Genomic DNA, 24398 nt, shown 5'->3' with positions numbered 1-24398 from the left:
AATCTTGTTATTCTTAGTATTCTGACATTCTGAAAAACTTGCAGTTACTATCAAACAGAAAATATAAAGTCATTATTTCTTGTTTCCTTTCTACTCCTATTTAATGAACAATTAAAGGGCCAAAATACAACAGTCAAAAGCACTAAATAAATAGGCAAAAAGTTAAGGGTTTGTTTCAGGAGGAAGCAGGAAGGGAAAGATTTATGCTTTATCTTAAACTTGAATTTTCCATTAACTTCCTTTTTATCATCACATTTAAGGAAAAAGGGGAAAACAAAATTCTAGATATTCTAGATTTTTCTAATAGTTTAAATTTTGATGAATTTTAAGAAAACCACATACTCTTATCAGCTGATTTTTTCAACAATCAAATACAAAGCCTAAAATACAACAGCATATACAGGTTTTACACACCCACACATGTATATAATTAAATGGTCAGGTGTGAGGTTTCCAAGCCTCTTGGAGAATTATCATTTAAAAAAACAAAATCACTCATGTGAAAAATAAAATTATGGTACATTTGGTTTATCCTCAAAGGAAACAGTACACTATTTCACAGAGTATAATAGTAAAGCCTGTACATTATATATTTCACGTTTTTGGTGAAAATTAAACAATTCCAATTATTTTCCTAACTTAAAAAGTTTATATAGGATGTATATATATACACAAACACGTGTGTATATTTAAATTTTAATTTTGTATAGAGGTATTTAGGAAGTATCAAACGCTACCATTGATAAACTTACGAATCAACATGCAGAACCCTCTGGCCACTTCTTGAACATGCAGCCGCAATGATGGATTCAGGCAAACCTATAAAAACATACACCTATATCATTTAGAATGTAGAAATATATATATATATATATATATATAAAACACAAAAAATATTCATGTCGTCGCTGTATAGAAGAGTTTAACAAAAGAGGCTCATTCTTGTATTCAAAATTATAGTTTGTATTATTATGCTGTTGAATGATGTTTCTTAAACATATACTACTAATACTGAAAATTTTATCATGTGGAAGAGAGGTTTTTAAAAATCAAGTACTTAAACTCTTTTTATCTACCAATTACCATAAATGAGCAACTGTCAAAATATTGTTCATATAGCACTTTGTTATTTAGAAACTATGTTCAGGAGGGTGGGAGGGAGGGAGGGAGACGCAAGAGGGAAGAGATATGGGAACATATGTATAACTGATTCACTTTGTTATAAAGCAGAAACTAACACACCATTGTAAAGCAATTATACCCCAATAAAGATGTTAAAAAAAAAAAAAAAAGAAACTATGTTCACACACTAGCTCATCTGATTCTCCCAAATGCACTGAGAGAGAAGGATCTGCATACACATTTTAGAGATGAAGAAGAAACTAGAGTGCAAATTGGTTAACTTGCTGCCCAATGCTTTACAAAAAAAAAAAAGTTCTAGAGTTGAAATTTTAACCCAAATCTTAACTCCAAGCCACAGTGCCTCTTTGGGGGAATGGCATACATTTTTCAGTTTAAGCAATAGCTTAACTAATTTAAAAAGAGGCCATTTACATGATATATTATTTTACTTCTGGTTAATACAGCAGTTTGATAAGAATATTACTGTTTGGGAATTAAATTAAGCCACACCATAAAGTTTGTTATCATAAAAGGAAATATATATATTACTACTACCAGTACCAAAAAAATTTACTAAAGATAACAATTTTATAATAAAAAATTCAGATGTTCAGCTACATCAACTAGTTAATACTCTATGTTGTAAATTTAAGACTCTTTCATAACTTTTTATCATAAGAGCTACCATTTCAACAGAGGCTATTAAATCTTTTATATCAGTCCGATGAACAAAGCATGTTTTGAAAGTTTAGTGCTGCTACTGTTTCACTACAATGAGATACCACGGACCTCTTGGAATTTTACCTAGTAGAAAAGAAATAGCATTCTTTTGGCAAGGGTTTAAACTACACACTAAGCATCAAGGATTTCAAGAAAAGAGAATGATTATCTTCTTTATGTAAAAAGCAATATGCATATGGAAGCAACTTATGTAGTCAATCTGTAGTTAAAACCACATTAAACAAAAGATTCAGCTGCATTCATGGAAGAACTAGAGTTTTCTAGTGGTGAACGCTTTGTGGGTATAAAATGTTTGGTTCAAAAAAGAAGTTCTGACCAAATGTACTGAATATAGCCATTAAATATCAATTATTGGAAATAAGCCATCATAAAGTTGCAACCTTAACTTTGGATATAATACACAGGAAAAAATTTTGTGGTGTAGGAGGAAATAGAAGGAAGAAAGGAAAATTCTAAATAGTTAAGCATACTTAGTTCTTCAAACGGTTAAAACTGTATTGTTCTAATGTCTTTTGTCTTAAGACTAACTGAATTTTTATATCTAAAAAATAACTTTCCTTATTAATGAAATTCAATCACTATGGTACTGTAAAAGCTGCTAAGTGGCTTAAAAAGGACAATAGCAAAGAAATATTCAGGAAGCAGGATTAGTAGTATGTTTATGTGTGTAATAATGACAGCATTAATAATACATCACCAAACATCAGTACAGGGCTTTATGATTCACAATGCATTTTCATACACATCATCTCATTTATTCCTCATTATAACTCTGGGAAGCAGGCAGTATTATCCATGCGAAAAAAATGGGATGAGAAATGTTAAACAACTTGCCAAAGATCAAGTAATTCAGTAATTCGGCATCACAAATTCAAATTACCATGGTAAATTCACTCTCTCCAACTTGGACAAGAGTCTGAGAATGAGGATGTAAGGGCAGGATAGCAACGTAATGAAATGGGCATGGTCCCAGTCAGACAGAGCTAAGTTTGAATCTTAGTTTTGCTGCTTAACTAGCTATGAGATCTCAGGCAAGTCACTTGACTTCTCTTAGCTTTTGTTTCTTCATCCATCAATGGGAATACCACCATCTACCTCATAGGGTTGTTCAGTTGTTAGCAGAGGGTACTTGCTCTATAAAGAATACCTACTTTTATTTTCTTCAGAAAGATATTTTAGAAGCACTACATTTTCACCTAAATACTACTCCAAACATACACCCATTTTTACCAGATGCCAACTCCAATGGCAAACAATAATAAAATTACCCTCCTCTATTTGGATCAAATTAGCTGTTACTTTGGATAGGCAAATAGGCATGTGGTTATTCCCACGGTTGCGATCAACACAGTCAGGAGTCATGTCTCTGCTGACAAGGCAAAACCAAGGATAGATTTCAATACTGAACATGATTTAAGTTCAAATTACATAAAACCAAAATGATTATCATTTGTGTTTTCCCTTAATATTTCCATCCAGACATCCCCTCAAGTTCGTGAAACTGATAGGCTATTTCTGTGTTAAATGGTAAGGGCCTATTATCTTCATGCTTTTTTTTTTAACTGTGAATAAATTTTAGTAAATGTAGAGTCATGCAACTACCACAACAATCACGTTTTAGAACACTTCCATCACCACCAAATTTTCCTCAAGCCCCTTTGTAATTAATCTTCATCCCTTCCTCATGCCCCAGGAAACCAGATTTGCCTTTTCTAGAATTTCATGTAAATGGAATCATACAGAACAGTATATATAATTTTTTCTTGATTTTTTTACTTAATATGATAATTTTGAGATTCATCCATGTTGTTGTACCAGCACTCCATTTTTTCTAGTTGTTACTAATCCATTGTATATCATCATTTTCTTTTTTTATCTGTACATCAGTTGATGGGCATTTCGATTGTTTCCAGTTTGGGACTATCATGAAATAATGATACTATGAACATTCATGTATAAGTCTTCCAGTGGACATATGTTTTCATTTCTCTCAGATAAGTACCTAAGAGTGGAATTGCTGGGTCATATGGTAAGTGTATTTTAACATTTTAAGAAACTTCATTTTTTGAAATGGCTATATAGTTTTGCATTCCCACCAGCACTGTATGAGATTTCCAGTTGCTCCACACTGTCACCAATTCTTCTTATTTTTAGTCTTTTAAATCTTACCAACTCTAGTGTGGGTATAGTGGCACCTCATTGTGGTTTTAAGTTGCATTTCGCTGAGAATCTTTTCATGTGCTTTTTGACCATCCATATAGTTTCCTTTGTGTGGTATCTATTCAAGTATTTTTCTCATTTTATTATTGGATTGCTTTATAATTGAGTTGTTAAGAGAATTTTATATTGTCTGGATACAAGTCCTTTTTCAAATATATGCCTTACAGGTATTTTCTCTTTATCAATGGCTTACCTTTTCATTTCCTGTGTTTTTGATAAGCTAATGTTTTAATCTTTATGAAGTCCAACTTACTATTTTTTCTTTTATGATTCATGCTTTTTGTATTCTATGTAAGAAACTTTTACTTGATTCAAAGTCACAAAGATTTTCTCCTAAATTCTTCTAGAAGATTTACGGTGCTAGCTCTTAGATTTAGGCCAATGATCTGGGGTTTTTTTTGTTTGTTTTATGTTTTTATTGGGGTATAGTTGTTTTACAATGTTGTGTTAGTTTCTACTGTACAGCGAAGTGGAATTCCCTGTGCTATACAGCAGGTTCTCATTAGTTATCTATTTTATACATATTAGTGTATATAGGTCAATCCCAATCTCCCACTTCATCCCACCCCCACCCTTTCCCCCTTTGGTGTCCATATGGCAATGATCTGTTTTGACTTAAATTTTGTGTATGTCATGAGGAAAAGGTTTAGGTACCTCTCTTAATGTCGATATCCAATTATTCCAGCATGATTTATTGAAGACTATTTCCTACCTTGGTAACTTCATCAAAACTCAATTGACCATGTCAGTGTGGGTCTGTTTCTGGACTCTCTGTTGCATTAATCCATGTGTCTATCCTTATACCACTACCACACTGTCTTGATTATTGTACATTTTACGGTTAAGTCCTAAAATCAGGTAGAATAAGTCCTCCAACTTCATCCTTTTTAAATATTGTCTTGGCCATTCTAGATCCTTTGAAGTGCTGCATTTTCAATACGCTTTAATGTTATATAATGCTACACAGTTTTATAGACAAAGAAGCCACAGACACATAGAGGTCTGGACAATTTGTCTGACTTTACAAGGTTGGGCTCCCTGTCTCTTTGTGGCCACAACTCACTTTCCTACTGGAATGTCAGCTTCATAAGAGCAGGGACTGTGTATATTTTATTCACCACTGAATCCCCAGTAAAGCAGCGCTTGTGGTAGGTTTTCAACAAATATGTGTTGAACAGAAGATATCTTCATGCTTAGAATGATTAGAGCGACAGACTAATAATACAGTTAATAATGTCTTCCTGGCCAGGATTTCATATTTCTTCCCATCCATTCAATAAACACTGAGTTCCTTGAACAGAGGAGGCACATAGTAGATTCTCTATAAATGCCTGTTTAAGGAAAGAAAAGAAGAAATACATACAATAATGGGGAAAGGGAAGAGAGAGAGAGGGATAGAACAGACTGTGATAGGTAGTGAGGGGAAAAAAAAGATAAAGGCAATGCCTAGCCTAAAAGAGCTCAGAGTCTAAAGAATAAGGATTTAAAGGGACTGAAATAATAAAGGTAATTAAAACTGTTAGAGGAACACAAAGGAAAGAAGCATTCCCTCTGTAGAGGTGAGTCATGGAAAGCTCCAAGGAGCAGGGGACACTAACCAGCTGGGTCTTTCAGATCTGTAATAACACAACTGAAAAGTGTAGAAGAAAAAAGCTGAAGGAAAAGGGAAAGTGGAAGGGAATATTCTTGGCAAAGGGTGAAAGAAGAGAGTACCAAAAAGTGATGGCCCAAAGAGTGGTTGGAGCCAAACTGTGGAGTCTGAACTTGAACCTGTAAGCAACAGGGAGTCTAAGATTTTAGCCATAAGAACAAGATCTAATCACTGTTTCAGAAAAATAACTCTAGGCACAGCACGAAGGATGACTTTGCATAAAACTGGAGCTTTAGGTTTCATTTTTTTTTAATTCTTATTTAGGAAAAGTTAACATAATTAAACTTTTTGGTCTTACTTATAATTTAGCAAAATAAGTAAAACAACTAACTGCTTGTTTTGTTTAAATTAATATTTATAAGCTCAATTTTAATAGCTTTTAAACCCTTGACTAATTTCAAAATAAAGCCTTTTTTTTTTAACACTTGGCACCATAAAAAGTGAACTACTTAGCTTCTGAATCATTGCTCAAATTCACACAACATCCTTGTGAGGCATTTATATGGAACATATATAGGCTTATTACAATGAATTACACAGTCTCTCCCACAAGGGAAAGCCAGACATGAGTTAGAAACAAATAATCAGGGTTAAGTCACACAGCATTACACTGGAAACACACTGTAAAAAAATCTGAGTACAAATATACAAGTACAATGTTTTCAACTGTAATATAGGGCTAATAATATATCTCATAGGGATATATGGAAGAATAGGTTAAAAAATGATATAAAACACCTTACACAGTATCTCCTAGCATGTCGCTGACATTCAATAAATATTGGTTCTCTTCCTTTCTCTTCCTACCCCTTCAATAACAAATCTGAAGTTACCTGAAGTTATACTTAAGCTATTTGAAGGGAAAAAAACTACCATTTGTTTACTATTGACTTAAGTTATCCTCAAAGATCTAACAACTTAAAATAGTTTCTTGAAAAGAAAGTCCAATAGCCTTTTCTATACGTACACTATAGGGCTTTTCCAGATGTATGCTACAGAAGTTCATCAAATACTTAATATCATTTAAACATTTCACATCATTAAATATGATCATTAAATGCATTAGTGAGGCTGTTTCAAAGAACTCTGCCAAAGGATTGTAGGAAAAATGTATAAATCTGATGCAAGATCATCAATTTTACTGGCAAGTCATTTTTATCAAACACAGGTAAATACTAGGTATTATATTAGCATTTCATAACAGCTTGTAACAGGGGAAACTGAGGTTTGTTACATTACGTCCCTCTAAGTTGAGGTTCTGTTATAAAGTTGGCAACTAGAAAAAATATATTAGAAGCTTATAGAATGTTATATGATCATATAACAAACACATAGTCCCAGCTCTATGATTTTCCAAAACCTGTCTAGATAAAAAGATGTTTCACTATCAAACGAAGCTAAGCTAAAATCAAGCCCAAAAAGGTATGAAATTAGCATTTTCAAGAATCTTATCTAAAATATTTTATAGGAATGAAACCATTATTTATTCATTTTTCAAAATCCCCTTTTAATCCAAATCCTTAATGTTGAACCTCATCACTTACAACTACAATATTTAGGTTAGCACTCTATGATCTATTCTTAAAATTGTATTAGTATCTGGAATTGATTTTTCCTAACACTATACTTACATAAGATAAGCATTAAATACTTACACCACTCCCAGCATATCAAACAATATATAACAGATTCCCCTGACAGGACTTTGATGACCTGGCAAAGCCTGAGTGCTTTCAGCCCAAATCATATGAAACCATAAATCACTCTTTATTTTATAGAACATTTCAAAATGGATTCCTGCTTTCTACCTTGAAAGTCATTTCATGTGTTATTTATAACTAGTGAAGACCAGAATGGAAAGAAAATTACATACAACTAGAAAATTTACTGCGACTTTTTATAAAGAATAACTTCTTTTTTTTAGGAATAAAGTAGAATTACTGGCAAGGAAAAACTTGTGAGTATAAGAAGCTTTTAGAGAGCCACATCCTTTACTATTTAAACAACCCTATGTACAGACCTTCTGTACCATCGTAAACAAAGCATAAACAACATTAGGTACAGAACTGACTAGATTAAGCAATGCAAAGGTAAAACGACCCACTTAACTCATGTCACAGCTGCTCAAAGTGACATCACAAAATTAGACAGAAATTAAATTTCAACGCAGGTTTAAGTAGTTTTGTTCATTCCTATTAAATAATAAGTTAAAAGGTTTATATCTTATATTTACTTTTTAGTGGTTACCTTAAAAAGAAAAAAAACTGCCAGTGAAGTAGCTTAGGGAAACTCCAAGAAGTATAGATAAAAAGACTGTTTTTAAATTGACAATTATTGTAATTCAGTTTGACCCACACGAAATATCAAACATACTAATAAATTTAATATCTATGGACTTCTTCCTCATGGGAGAAAATACTGTTAATAATATCTATGTAGGGGAGCAGCTGCTGCAGCTTGCAGGTGTGGTGGGGGCCGGCAGAGCTGACCAAGCACAGACCCGGCGCGGCGGAGCTGTGGCCCGGGGGCAGCCCGCGCCGGGGACATGCGCTGATTCGATCCCTCCGGAGAAATCTGACACCTACCGAGTAGTCTTTCAATTCCTACAAGAAATCAAGAAAAAGAAAGCATTTGTGGGGGGTGCTGGGAAGATGGCGAAAGAGTAAGAGGCGGAGAACACCTTCCTCCCCACAGATACACCAGAAATACATCTACACGTGGAACACCTCCTACAGAACACCTACTGAAGGCTGGCAGAAGACCTCAGACCTCCCAAAAGGCAAGAAACTCCCCACGTACCTGGGTAGGGCAAAAGAAAAAAAAGAAAAAACAGAGACAAAAGAATAGGGACGGGACCTGCACCAGTGGGAGGGAGCTGCGAAGGAGGAAAGGTTTCTACACACTAGGAAGCCCCTCGCGGGCGGAGACTGCGGGAGGCGGAGGGGGGAGCTTCGGAGCCGCGGAGTAGAGCCAGCAGCAAGGGTGCGGAGGGCAAAGCGGGGAGATTCCCGCACAGAGGATTGGTGCCGACCGGTACTCACCAGCCCGAGAGGCTTGTCTGCTCACCCACCAGGGCGGGCGGGGCAGCGAGCTGAGGCCTGGGCTTTGGTCAGAGCGCAGGGAGAGGACTGGGGTTGGCGGCTTGAACACAGCCTGAAGGGCTTAGTGCACCACGGCTAGCGGGGAGGGAGTCCGGGGGAAAAGTCTGCACCTGCCGAAGAGGCAAGAGACTATTTCTTCCCTCTTTGTTTCCTGGTGCACGAGGACAGGGGTTTAAGAGCGCTGCTTAAAGGAACTCCAGAGACGGGCACGAGCCACGGCTAAAAGCGCGAACCCCAGAGACGGGCCCGAGCCGCGGCTAAAAGCGCAGACCCCAGAGACGGGCGGGAGACGCTAAGGCTGCTGCTGCTGCCACCAAGGGGCCTGTGTGGGAGCACAGGTCACTATCCACACCTCTCTTCCGGGGAGCCTGTGCAGCCCGCCACTGCCAGGTTCCCGGGATCCAGAGACAACTTCCCCGGGAGAATGCACGGGAGAATGCACGGCGGGCCTCAGGCTGGTGCAACGTCATGCCGGCCTCTGCCGCCGCAGGCCCGCCCCACACGCAGTGCCCCTCCCTCCCCTCCCCCAGCCTGAGTGCGCCAGAGCCCCCGAATCAGCTGCTCCTTTAACCCCGTCCTGTCTGAGCAAAAAACAGACGCCCTCCAGCGACCTACACGCAGAGGCAGGGCCAAATCCAAAGCTGAGCCCCTGTGAGCTGTGAGAACAAAATAGAGAAAGGGAAATCTCTCCCAGCAGCCTCAGAAGCAGCGGATTAAAGCTCCACAATCAACTTGATGTACCCTGCATCTGTGGAATACATGAATAGACAACGAATCATCCCAAATTGAGCAAGATCTTCGAGAGCAAGATCTATGATTTTTTCCCCTTTTCCTCTTTTTGTGAATGTGTATGTGTATGCTTCTGTGTGAGATGTTGTCTGTATAGCTTTGCTTCCACCATCTGTCCTAGGGTTCTATCCGTCCATTTTTTAAAATATTTTTCCTAATAATTAATTTTAATTTTAATAACTTTATTATACTTTACGTTTGTTCTTTATTCCTTCCTTCCGTCCTTCCTTCCCTCCTTTAGACAACAAATCATACCAAATTGAGGAGGTGGACTTTGAGAGCAAGATTTACGGTTTTTTCCCCTTTACCTTTGTGAGGGTGTATGTGTATGCTTCTGTGTAAGATTTTGTCTGTATAGCTTTGCTTCCACCATTTGTCCTAAGGTTCTATCTGTCCTGTTTTTTCCCTAAATAATTACTTTTTAATTCAATAACTTTATTATACTTTATTTTATTTTACTATATCTTCTTTCTGTCTTTTTTCCTTCCTTCCCTCCTTCCTTCCTCCCTCCCTCCTTTGTTTCCTTCTTGCCTTTTCTTTCTCTCTTTATTTCTTTTTCTTTCTTCCTTCCTTTCTTCCTTCCTTCCTTCCTTCCCTCCTTTCTTTCTTTCTTTCTACCTTCCTACTTCTACTAATTCTCTCTACTTTTTCTACCTTTTATTCTGAGCCGTGTGGATGAAAGACTCTTGGTGCTCCAGCCAGGAGTCAGGGCTCTGCCTCTGAGGTGGGAGAGCCAACTTCAGGACACTGCTCAACAAGAGACCTCCCAGCTCCACAGAATACCAAACGGCGAAAATCTCCCAGAGATCTCCATCTCAACGCCAGCACCCAACTTCACTCAATGACCAGCAAGCTAAAGTGCTGGACACCCTATGCCAAACAACTAGCAAAACAGGAACACAACCCCACCCATTAGCAGAGAGGCTGTCTAAAATCATAATAACTCCACAGACACCCCAAAACACACCACCAGATGTGGACCTGCCCACCAGAGAGACGAGATCCAGCCTCATCCACCACAACACAGGCACTAGTCCTCTTCACCAGGAAGCCTACACAACCCACTGAACCAACCTTAGCCACTGCAGACAGACATCAAAAACAGTGGAAACTACGAACCTGCAGCCTCCAAAAAGGAGACTCCAAACACAGTAAGATAAGCAAAATGAGAAGACAGAAAAACACACAGCCGATGAATGAGCAAGATAAAAGCCCACCAGACCTAACAAATGAAGAGGAAATAGGCAGTCTACCTGAAAAGGAATTCAGAATAATGATAGTAAAGATGATCCAAAATCTTGCAAATAGACAAAATGCAAGAAACATTTAACAAGGACCTAGAAGAAATAAAGATGAAACAAGCAACGACAAACAACACAATAAATGAAATTAAAAATACTCTAGATGGGATCAATAGCAGAATAACTGAGGCAGAAGAACGGATAAGTGACCTGGAAGATAAAATAGTGGCAATAAGTACTGCAGAGCAGAATAAAGAAAAAAGAATGAAAAGAACTGAGGACAGTCACAGAGACCTCTGGGAAAACATTAAATGCACCAACATGTGAATTGGTACAGCCACTATGGAGAAAAGTATGGAGGTTCCTTAAAGAACTACAAATAGAACTACCATACGACCCAGCAATCCCACTACTGGGCATATACCCTGAGAAAACCAAAATTCAAAAAGAGTCATGTACCAAAATGTTCATTGCAGCTCTATTTACAATAGCCCGGAGATGGAAACAACCTAAGTGTCCATCATCGGATGAATGGATAAAGAAGATGTGGCTCATATATACAATGGAATATTACTCAGCCATAAAAGGAAACAAAATTGAGTTATTTTAATGAGGTGCATAGACCTAGAGTCTGTCATACACAGTGAAGTAAGTCAGAAAGAGAAAGACAAATACCGTATGCTAACACATATATATGGAATTTAAGAAAAAAAATGTCATGAAGAACCTAGGGATAAGACAGGAATAAAGCCATAGACCTACTAGAGAACGGACTTGTGGATATGGGGAGGGAGAAGTGTGAGCTGTGAGAAAGCGAGAGAGAGGCATGGGCATATATACACTACCTAACGTAAGGTAGATAGCTAGTGGGAAGCAGCTGCATAGCACAGGGAGATCAGCTCAGTGCTTTGTGCCCGCCTGGAGGGGTGGGACAGGGAGGGTGGGAGGGAGGGAGACACAAGTGGGAAGAGATAGGGGAATATATGTATAACTGATTCACTTTGTTATAAGGCGGAAGCTAACACACCATTGTAAAGCAATTATACCCAAATAAAGATGTTAGAAAAAAAAAAGAGTTATGTACCAAAATATTCATTGCAGCTCTATTTACAGTAGCCAGGAGATGGAAACACCTTAAGTGTCCATCATCGGATGAATGGATAAAGAAGATGTGGCACATATATACAATGGAATATTACTCAGCCATAAAAAGAAACGAAATTGAGCTATTTGTAATAACGTGGATGGACCTAGAGTCTGTCATACAGAGTGAAGTAAGTCAGAAAGAGAAAGACAAATACCTTATGCTAACACATATATATGGAGTTTAAGGAAAAAAATGTCATGAATAACCTAGGGTTAAGACAGGAATGAATCCACAGACCTACTAAAGAATGGACTTGAGGATATGGGGATGGGGAAGGGTAAGCCATGACAAAGTAAGGGAGTGGCAATGGACATCCATACACTACCAAATGTAAAATAGATAGCTAGTGGGAAGCAGGCACAAAGCACAGTGAGATCAGCTCGGTGCTTTGTTACCACCTAGAGGAGTGGGATATGGAGGGTGGGAGGGAGGGAGACGCAAGAGGGAAGAGATATGGGAACATATGTATATGTATAACTGATTCACTTTGGTATGAAGCAGAAACTAACACACCATTGTAAAGCAATGGGATAAAACAGTACTGGGATACTACTAAACAGTACTGGGATGCTACATGGGATAAAACAGTCCTGGAATGGAGAGAAAGGTGAGAATTATTGACTGAAAAAGTTGCAGAATGACGTGTACCTAACGATCTTATTTTGTCGTGAATGTGTGTTTATGACATTATACATTTCCTGAGGGAGGCAGGGGCCTTGAAAAGCTGAAAACCAAAGGGCAAATAAATACAATTATTTTGGTGAATATGCATAACCTACTGAAGTTGAAGATTTGCAAGCCTAGAATACTATATAATAGCAGTGTGTGAGTGTGAGTGTGTGTGTGTGTGTGTGTGTGTGTGTGTGTGTGTGTGTGTATGTGGGAGTATGTGGGGGTATTACAGCTATATGTATCTGTACAGATGAATCTCACAAGCATAACACTGACCAAGGAAAGCAAGTCACAGAAAGAATACATAGAGTAGAATTCCAAAAGTTAGACAAGTGTCAAAAACAGGAAAAACTAACAACATATGGTTTGGTGATATACACGTGATAAAAAACACTTTAAAAAAACAAGAGGACAATTAAAGCAGTTTACCATAATGGTTACAGCTGTGGGAAAGGAAGGGGAGATGGATGGTGGTGCACCCAGGGAGCTCCTAAGGTACTGGTAATATTCTGGTAGTGTTCTTTTTCTTTAGGTGGGTCATACATACGTGCCACTCACTTTGTTATTGTTCACTGAAAGAAAGAAATTAAAAATATGTATACATACACACACATATATTTCATTTGTATGTATGATATTCTGTAATAAAAAATATCCTAGGCCACACTGTAAAACTGCCTACTCCATCAGTCCACCAGAATCCTTTGAGACATCGGGGCTCTTCGACATACAACATTATTTCCAAACTTTACTATGATAAGCAGCTTTAAAATAGATGTTGTCACCCTTGTAGCTTTTTACCTCTATTGAATGATTTTTCTCACAATAAATTCTCAGATCTGGAGTTACTGAGTCTAAGGGAATGAACATATTGACAATTCTTGGTACGAACTGTTACTCTGCCAAAGTGTTGTCCCAATTTATAATACCATCAGCATTTCAACTGAATACAACTTCATCAACAATTAGTGACTACTCCCTTAATTTAGTGTTTTTAATTATCAGGTTATTTTGCATTTGACTATTAATCAGAAAAAAATATTTTCCCTGAAGTTTGTTGACTGTTTGTAACCTCTCTTGTCTGTTTACACTCTCTGCCCATTTACCTGTAGAGATCTTGACATTTTTCATATAAATTTGAAGGTATTATTTTTATGTAATTAGTTCTTTGTTATGAGTTGCAAATACTCCTACTCTGTTTTCCTTTTTCTTTTAGTTTGCTATTTTTCAGAGTAGATGCTATAATTTTTTATATATTCAAATATTGCCTTGTGTTTCTTGAGATTTCAAAGAGGGAAAGTTATCATTTCTCTACAGATCAGATGACCCAGTCTATTCCCACTTTATAGTTCCGACTACACTCAAAGAGACACCCAGATTACTGGCAGAAAGTCCAAAAACTGATCATATAATAGAAAAAAAAAAAGGAAGTATTTCAATTCAGTGGAGAAAGAATAGATCGATGGTGTTAGAATAACCAGCTAATGATTTAGAAGGAAAATACCCTCATATTCTACAACAAAGTAAATTTAAGGTGAATTAAAATTTAAATGTAAAAAATAAAATGTTAAAAAAGAAACTAAGCATCAATATTTACTTAATCTTGGAGGGGAAGGCTTTCTATGCATATCTCCAAAGGCAGTAACCATAAAAGAAAAAAACATTTGATAGATTTCACTACGTGAAAATTATAAAGTTTCATACATGAGAAACCACCATAAAAATAGAAGGCAAATTTACAAAATACATGATAAAGATTTAAAGTCTTTAGTATATAAAGAATTATTACATGTTGAAAAGAAAAAAATGGCACAATAGAAACATGGGTAAGGGCAATTTCCAAAAGAAACATAATTGACCAATATACCTATTAAATAGTCAACCTCACTTATGATCTGAAAATGTAAATGCAAACAAGGAAATATTTTTTTTGGCTATGATGTTGATAGTAATTAAGAATAAGACATTCATAGACAATGTTGAAAGACTATGGGAAAATAAGCATTCTCATACTCCGCTGGTGAGATTAGACTGGCAAACTTTCCTTAAGGCAATTCATCAATACAAATCAAAAGCTTTACGTAACCACCTCTATAATTCAATTTAACAGTTACAGTTCTAGGTATTTATCCTAAGGAAATAATTAAATACGTACAAAAGATTTAGGCACACCATGTTCATCACAGCCTTAGTTTATGAAAGTGAAAAACTGAAAACCTTAAATGTCCAACAAAAGTTGCTAATTTAAATAAATGACAGGACATTTATAGAAAATAATATTTACTAAGCATCTACTTAATATGACATTTAATAAACTTTTGGAATTGACATAATCGTAAAGATGAAGAACAGATTAGGGGTTGCCAGGGTTTAGGGATGTAGGTAGGAGGGAGGTGTCCATGGCTATAAAAAGGTATCATGAGAGAGTATGATGAAACTGTTTTGTATCTGGATGTGACACCAATCTTCATGTGATAAAACTGTACAGAACTAAACACACACAAGTACATGTAAAACTGGTGACATCTGAATAAGGTCACTGGGTAAGGTCAATTACCTGGTTATGCTACATGTAGTTATGCAAGATCTTACTTACCACTGGGGGAAGCTGGGTGAACATATACAGGATCTTCCTATATTACTTCTTACAACTGCATGTGAGTCGAATTATCTCCAAATGAAAAGTTTTTTAAAAAGACACTGAGGAAGAAGATTTGATTAACATGGAATGATGTTCATAACATACTGTGAAGTGAAAAACAGAATAGCATACACACATCTATACACACAGGTCTGGAAGTATATTCCTAAAAGTGTTAGTTATTAATATTATTTGTTAATGACACGGCTCTTGGAGGGAAAAGATACCACATCTACTCTGTCAATTAAGATGCATCCATTGCAAGTGCTGACAATTGTTGACAATTATAGGAACCAAAAGAAGAGTCAATTAAAAAAAGAAAAGCTTCATAAACAGAACAATGAGTCTCATACTTGATCTTGAAAATTCAATTTATAAGTGCATAAAACTAAAAAACATTTTTTAAAAAAGACAAAATGGCAAACCCTCCCACATGCACAAATAGCCTATAGCTGACTTTTAACAATGGTTTTATTTCTGTGGGAAACTACGTATCTAGTAATCAGTGAATAATTCCTAGGGAAACAGATTATCACTTGAAATATGACTGTATTTTCTGATCCCATTTCTAGCCATTACTTTAGTGGCTGATTCTGTTTTTTCAGTTTTAAGGGATAAACACAACCAAGTCATTCAGTTCACCTTCATCAAAAGGTCTGCAAGTTGACAGATGTCATGATGCTGTCAATAATGAGTTAACACCACAAGGCTGTGCTGGAATCAGGATTTTAATGTCAACAATGGTAACTCCCCAAAATGAAGCAACTGTCAACTGCTAAGCTAGAACACAATAATCTAATCTTGAGAGTATAAGCTATTTTTTCACATGGAAGAATCCAACCAGCTAAATCTAATACCTAGCCAGAGTAACTCCAGTCTTAACAGTTTGACCTCGGTCAAACTTAACTAAGCCTTAGGTTCCACATTTGTAAAATGGAGATAACAATAAGCATCTAACACGACAAGGTTACTGTGAGAATCAGATGAGATAATGCATTTTAAGGGCTTAGCATTGGATTCAGCATAATAAATGCCAGAAATAATTTCATATATTTAACAGTGTGTTGTACATACTAAATTTAATTCTATGTCCTCTATTTGGCCTAGATAGCTCATGCCAAAGTAACATAGAAAACTAAGGATTAGAACACAACTCAGCATCTTCCTAATATGCCTGCTATCTGTATGTAAAACCTTCTTTGTCTGTACTTTAGCTTGTGCAAACTTTTCCATAATTATTTTAAATGCATATACAGAAAAGCAGTTTAACCAATGTGCAAATTCAGATCACAGATACATGATCCAAAACAGTTGAAAGCAATACAAAATGACTAAAACTGCCATTAACCAAAAGCCACTGTAACTCAACATCAACACTAGGCTGGACAAAAAAGATATGTATGAACACTACTCGGGAGAAAAAGCAGATGTTGGTACTTTTGTAAATGTGATATAAACCAAATCAGTCAAGCGGTATGACATTACCCACTTAAACTCTTGGTAAAATCTAATATGAGATCAAACACTCAAGTGAAGCACTACCCTGGCGAAAAGCTGCCCCTGGTCTCTTCACCTATTTTCAAACTATTTTTTAAATAGTCCCATTATGATAACATGATAGCTCTCATAATCACACTTGGAGAAATCAGTATCTGTGATAAATTATCATCTTTTTACACTGCCCTTTAATAAGATTATTAGAAAAGCAAAAAAGAATAAATCAATCTTTCAAAGTATCCCTATTTTGTTGGTCACAACTAAATATCCCCCAAATGTTTCCAATCTCTCTAGCATATATACATAATACATACATGTGCATATATTGACATATATGTGTATATATATGTAGTTTTGTAATATACATATTAATATAAACTGGGAACTGATGATTTTTAGACTATTTTACTTTTTAAACCATTTACATACATAGCAGGCACAGCCTAACTTTTCAGTGTAAAGACTGTAGTGAAACTGAATAGCAGATGATTTAGCATGAGTAACAGTTCAATTACATGGAATTATAATTGTTTCTGTGCACTGGGATTTTATGTGAAATATGAAATTGTGATGGTGAGCAGCCATGTTTGATTTTAATTGCTGTAGCTTGAGTTCTCCAAAACATCATGAGGATACTGGAGAAAATGAGAAAATGACGTGAGGCATGGGAGATGAAAATGATGCTGCGGAGAGAACTCTGGTAACAGATGCGCCTCTCTCTGAGGGACTGGCTCAAACTTATGATTTACAGGGAAGCATAAGCCTCTCCAGAGAGTCTTCTCCAGAGTTACATAATTCCCTTTACTTTTCGAGGTATTGAGCGCAGAAAAGGCATACTTTTCCATCAATAAATGCCTGAAGAATTGCAAAGCATTTTTCAGAACAGCAAAACCTGTAAGCTCTCTTTAGCTCCTTCAGAACTCTTACACTGACAAGGAAGAGTTTCACACTATGCCTCAAACAAGACAAATCTGTTCAAAACAAATGACAAATAATGCAAGCTGGTGAACAAAACAGAGTAAAAGAAGAAAAAAAAAAAGGAAAGAAAACCGTCAGTTAAGAAGTCTGATAGAAATAGTGGTAACAGACACACAAAGGTCTTTCCCACCAAACGGCCAATGGGAAGAGGAGGAAGATGACTCAGACAGCTGAATCTTTCCACTGCTCTCCATGAAAACTATGAGCCTTTCCTTGGAAGCATTCACGTAACAGTAGTGATGATAAAAGCACCTCAGTATGGTATTATGGGCTATAAAAATCAACTATGTTTTCTGAGCACTTACTAAGCATTTTACAGAATTATTCCATTGAATCCTCAACACAGCTCTGTGAGATTTATTCTCTTTTAGAGATGAGAAAATTGAAACTTAGACATTAAGGAACATGTGTGAGGTGGCACAAGCAGCATAGCTGATTCAAACACTGTCCCATTTCAGAGCCACCTTGTCAATCACTACACTATGCTCTCAAATGAGATACATACATGTCAAGGTAAATAAAACATATGGATGGTATAGCATTTGTAAAACCAAATGACTTTTGAAATATTATTTCATTCCTACTCACTACGTTATTCAGTTAATCAATATTCTCTAAACTTTAAAACATTTTGCCCCTAGCCACCCCCAAAATATATATGAATATATGTATGTGTGTGTGCTTCACACAGTGATACACACATGAAATATATGTTTCATGAAACTATACTCATCCTGGGACTTCCCTGGTGGTCCAGTGGTAAAGAATCCATCTTCCAACGCAGGGGATGTGGGTTCAATCCCTGGTCGGGGAACTAAGTGGGCAACTAAGCCCGCACAGTGCAACTACTGAGCCCACGCACCTCAACTAGAAAGAGAAAACCTGCACGCCACAACTAGAGAGAAGCCCACGCACCACAACAAAGAGCACGCACACCACAACGAAGATCCTACGTGCCGCAACTAGGACCCAACACAGCCAAAAATAAAAATAAATAAATAAAATATTTTTTAAAATGTTGCATCCAAATAAAGAAAAAAAGTATACTCATCCTTACTACATGTAATATATTCTAATACATATTCTATTCTACTTCTGTTTTTTTTAATGCTGGAATTGATTTCATGACCCACAAATAGGTGGCATCTTGCAATTTAAAAAAAAAACAACTCTGCTCTAGACTACAGGTTCATGGATATTTGGAAATACAGGCAGAGAAAGTATGGACATCCTCCGATATTAGAACCACACACAGGCATCCTGGGAGAGGATTAAATAAGATACATATATAAGAAATCACTTGGCAGAGAGTCTGGCATAAACAGGTATTTAGTAAAAATCAGTTTCCACGATACCTCCTACAACATTACTATCCCCCAACGTTTAGAGAAGTGAAGTTACTCCACCACCATAAGCATTATAGTCAATAAGCTGCTGGCCAAAGTTAACCACCTTAAAGTTTCAATGCTCAACTAACATCAAGAAATGGAGCTGTGCTACCTACATGACCTTTCCTGATGAAAGCAGCTTATCATTTCCAAGAAAATTTTTTTTATGAACCATTTTGATAGAAAAATTTCTGAAGTATATCAAACACTGACTTGACTTCTTAAGAGGACTATACAGAATTGTCTTTTCTCAAGGACCCAGGGTCATAATTATGCACACACAATGGTAAATTTTAGAACTGGTAGATGCCTACCTTAGAGGTCACCTAATTCAAGTCTCTCACTTTACAGATGAACAAATTGATGTCCCAAGATGTTATGCAATTTTCCCAAAGTTACCCAGTAGGAAGGTTAAGTGATTCCCATTATGCCATGCTGCCACATCGATTTTGGACTATGCTGAGCATGATCTAGCAAGGTAGTCAGGATTCAGGAGCAATACCCCTTGTAATTTACCCCATATTTGTTATTTTTGTTATCTCACTTCTTTCCCCATAATCTTTAGCAATAAAACTCTTAAATCAAAATAGGGTCTATGTGTTTGTGCTCTGCAGGAAAAATGTTAAGCTAGTCTACTCCACAGACCATTTAGGGGAAGAATTCCAAAATATAATATGTGTGGTGTACCTTAGTAAGGAAAGGGATGCAGAATGAATATCTATGTGGCCTTCAGAAAGCAAGAAGGATGCACTGAAAAGGCCACATTGGCTTAGAACAGCTCTGAGCATGTGGAACCCCAAACAGCTCCTCAGAATAGGCAACACAGTAAATGTCACAAGGGCAGGGACTAGGTTCTCAGTAAATGTGGGTTGAATATTCTAAAAAATGTGTAGTCTGTCACTACACTAAATGGTGCCAGGTCATTGTGCTGTCTGATGTAGGTTTGCATTTTAGGTGTTTGTCTCTCCCCTTTCCCATAAGGATATGAACTGTCACTTATGTCTAATGACACCTCCCAAACATGGCTTTTGCAGAAGTTGATAACGTTTCCTATATCTTCTAATAAGATGCTTCTAATACACTCTGAGCATGCTAGAATTTTCTAAAATAAGAAAGAATATGCTCTAAATAAGAGAATGAGGGATTCCTCTATGTAAGAAGCATGCCGATATTATCCCATAACTCTTGTAACTTCCATCTTGTCTGCCCTTTTGTTGAGTGGATGGCTCTGCTGCAGGTTACAGATTACACAGTTTGCCAGATAAGTCACCTGCAGTGAGGTATTATGCTACTGGGACTATTTTTAACCTGCAACCGATGATACTTCTCTGTAACCCACAAAATTATCACTCAAATGTCTTTAAATGGCAAAATGTCTTTAAAATGACAACCATGCACCCAAACTGAAGGCCATTTTCTAGACACTTATTACTATATCTATTTTTACAAATAATTGTCAGGATTTTTTCATTAATTTTTTTTTATTTTATATTGAACTCACTATATCTATTTTTGTCCTCTCCCTTGAGACTCCATTTGGTGCTCCTTCCTTATTCCATTTTCTTCTATATTTTCCATGGTTCAAGTACTTTATCTTATTCTTCTGCCTTTGGGTGTTCTAGTGATATTTCCTGTATTTTGTAATCAGGAGGAAATGGGCTTAACTAAGAAAATACATACAAAACTTTATTTTCCCATAATCTCTTCAAAACATGATCTTAAGGAAAACGTTGTGTTATGAAGAATGAAAAGAAATACAAATTAATCAAGGTCAAAGGCGTTTAAAATATTATCCACAGATTATTTTACTTGATAAAGCAATTGTCTCTTGATGACATTTAACTAGAGCTAAATCTGCTAAAAGAAAAACTGCATCTCATAGCCTATTTCTTCATGTTTCTGATACATGCATGATTAATTCTGCTTTTGTTATTAAAACTGAATCTTTGAAACACTGATTTTTCTATGATTTACTCAAGCTAGTACATATAGTAAGGCAAACACATTTTAAAGACCACTTTCAGCAAACTATTTCAGAAGAGAAATATTCCAAACACATTAAAAATCATTCTTATTCAGTAGTGATTGGAATTATTGGATTCATTTATTTGGGAAATGGCTTTTATCCAATTTTTCCAGTTTGACTTACCTAAAAACAAAGCTTCATATCATAAATTTAAAGAATGTGTTTGAAAAGTAAAAACGTGTTCACTAAGTGATATGAAAAACTTCTAACTCAAATAAGTTCTTCCCACACTTTGAGAAATAACATTACTCTCACGGAAATAAGTCTAAAATGAATCTTTTTCCAAATACACCAGATACCCCTGATGCAATTTTCTGGATCACTCACAGAATCTTCCTACCTCTATCATAACGGACTCTAACAGGATGGATGTAATCCATATTATGAACTGAACTAGAAGGCAAAATACGTCTCATATAAGAATTAACAGCACTTAATGATAAGAATTAGCACTCTTATCAATCAAAATTTGAATCAAGACAAGAAAAAGTATCTTAATGATTCAAAGTAATTTTTAAAACGCCCTAAGTGCCAAGGTAAAACAACAACAAAAGAAGGCAGTAACATAGGACCCAAGTATGGTATAACAACTATTCTAAAGTGGATATTGTTCTAAGTTTTAGGATAGACTGGAGAGAATAAATAGAGTCTGTTGACTCCTTCCAGCTCTCATCCAACATCTGTTCATAGCAGCTACAGCAAGGTTATCTGTAGCCATGCAGTTTTCAGGTTGAGAATAAACATGTCCTTGCTGTTTTGAAAACAATTACCCAGGTACAACTAGAACAAGATAATTTTTGGTTAGACAACACTGGAAAGGTTATCTAGTTTACCCTCCCTATGTTCATAAACAAGGAAACTGAGGCTCAGAGAGATTAAGTTCCTAGCCCTAGCAACTCACACAGCTAGTTAATGGCCAAGCAAGGTCTAGAACCAAGTTTTCCAAATTATTTCTATTAATATGGGTTAACTCTGAGGGTCAGAGCCACTGATTCTCCTTCTGGTATGGAATTGACCTTTGGAAATTTACCGGCTGTGTGATCTTGAGCAAATTGCAACCTTTCTAAGCCCTTTTGCCTCCTCTGTATAGTGTAAAGAATACGTACTCTAACAAGATTGTTGCGAGGATTATATACAGCTTGTAAAGTGCTTAGCACGTCGATTAGCAAATAATAAGCATTCGAAAATACGTAGTTATTATTTTTACTCCCGACCTGGAAACATGGCTGCTCCTACTGTTTAAGAAGACAATGAACTGAATTCAACACAGTGGACAGGGTCTCAACCACCGGGGTTCCCCAGCCTCCCACGTTCCGTAGACAGGAGAAAACCCCACCCAACAAATTATTGCACCCCATCTAAAATCCACCCTTTACACTGTTAAGAAAAACAAAATACCAACTGCTGCCAAATGTTTTCTGCCACGTGTTGTACGTGTAATTTGTCAACTATAAATTGCAGGGGGAGTTCTGGCACCACCCAAAACATGAAGAATAAATGATGGGAAAACAAGGGGAAGATAAGATCACACACCTGAACTGGACTCACAGACGCTTGTTCTCAGCTCATTTAGCTGTTGGTAGATAGGTGGGTGGTATAAAGCAAAATGATTTCTTTCAGCACCATAAAGCAGGAATAATGGCCACCACAACAAATTACAACCCCCTAGGCTTCTCAGCAAAACATAAAAGAATCCATTTCATCGCCTTAGTAAATTAAAACGTACACGGGCAACAACTGGGTAACAAAATGTATCCGAGCTGCACTGCACCTTAGGATTACATAAATATATGAAAAATTCCTATAAAATGGCGAGACAAAATGATGGGGAATATCACCTTGAAACTAACAAGGAGGAAATTATGTCATGCCAAAGGTGTCTCCATTGACAAAATCCCCACCCTCCGTTCTCATGACACTGCAAACCCACCTCCCTCTAAGGAAATTACAGGAATCACCCGCAGCAACTAACCTCAGCAATCGACATCGAGCAGATCGACCCCTACTCAAATGGCGCTAAGCACCGCGGGTCCAAGCCCCTCCCTGCAGCTGCCAAGTCCCGCGCTGGCTCCAGACTACTTCGCTTCCTTTCCGTCCTCCCTCTCACGCTCGACCCCCAACATTTCCCGCCGACCCTCGCCACTGACAGAGAAGGTAGGAACGGGAAAGACTTCCTACACTGTGTCCAGGGAGTACCAGAGCCACACATACCCGTCCCTATTACGACCACATCAAACTCCGAAGGTAGATTATCCGCCATCTTGACAGGAAACGTGTCATGTGACTATTGCTTGTGGAAATGAGATCAAGTTAAGCATTGCTGTGGTAGAAGGCGGAAGGGAAAACACTGCATTCTGGGTATTGTAGTTCCTGGGTGGCGGGTCCAGATAGGCGGCTACAGCATTGTATTTGAAATGTTTTATGCGAATGTTAAAAGCTCGATTCATTTTCCAGGCTGAGTGCAGTAACACTTTTAGCCTGGAGTTTTGGGGTAGAAAAGAGTTGTAGATTTTTACTCTGATGGCTAGGATGAATGTGGGAAGACCTGGGAACCCCTTGACAATGATGAAGCAAGAATTGTTAGGAGACAAGGAGGGCGGAGTGAAATTGAAAGGGGATTGCTTTGTGAAGAAAGGAAATTTTCATTCCAGCCTGGAAACTGTTTGTTTCCCCCAGCATGTCTGTATTTTCGTTTTGGCCTGCGAGGCATAATTTTTCACACCAATACCTTCAAACTCTATCCCTTATCTTTTTTGTCTCTGTCTCCCCAATGAAAACCCACAAAAAATCTCGCCCTAGCTTCGCCAGAATGGAACCGTCATTGCATCTGCATTTGTTCTAGTTAGTCCGATCAGCCACCTTGGCCATATACATATGCAAAATTAGTCTTGCTTTACAGGAGGGAAAAAAGTTATGAAAACATAGTAGTTGCTTGATAGGCGTTTATTGATTCTGAATCTGGTTTTATATATGTATACAAGGAGTTCATACAAGATTTTCCCAATAAGGTACCACAGAAATGATCAAGGTAAAGTGGCCTTTATATTCAAGTGATTGTATTTGTTGAAGAGGATTTAGATTACCTGTGCCAAGCAGCTAATGTAGCTCTGGTAAGTATTTTCAAGGTCGGCATCCTCCCACCCGTACCGCCAGCCCCGTTATTTAAAATGCTTTGCTGTCTGAC

At 37.1% G+C, this 24398-nt stretch overlaps 1 protein-coding gene across 1 annotated transcript in view; it reads right to left on the bottom strand.

Annotated features, from left to right (window-relative positions):
• Positions 1-23484, bottom strand: part of CHM (CHM Rab escort protein) — a 207637-nt gene extending 184153 nt beyond the window's left edge. The window contains exons 1-2 of the mRNA XM_060002983.1: positions 23426-23484; positions 753-819 (exon numbers count right to left, since the gene is read on the bottom strand). Of these exons, the coding sequence (XP_059858966.1) occupies positions 753-819; positions 23426-23474 (116 nt within the window). The 5' untranslated portion in view covers positions 23475-23484. The remainder of the gene's footprint in view (positions 1-752; positions 820-23425) is intronic.
• Positions 23485-24398: the final 914 nt, after the last annotated feature.

Source organism: Delphinus delphis, chromosome X, assembly GCF_949987515.2.
Source record: "Delphinus delphis chromosome X, mDelDel1.2, whole genome shotgun sequence".
NCBI lineage: Eukaryota > Metazoa > Chordata > Mammalia > Artiodactyla > Delphinidae > Delphinus > Delphinus delphis.
This window is presented reverse-complemented; position numbering and strand designations above follow the sequence as displayed.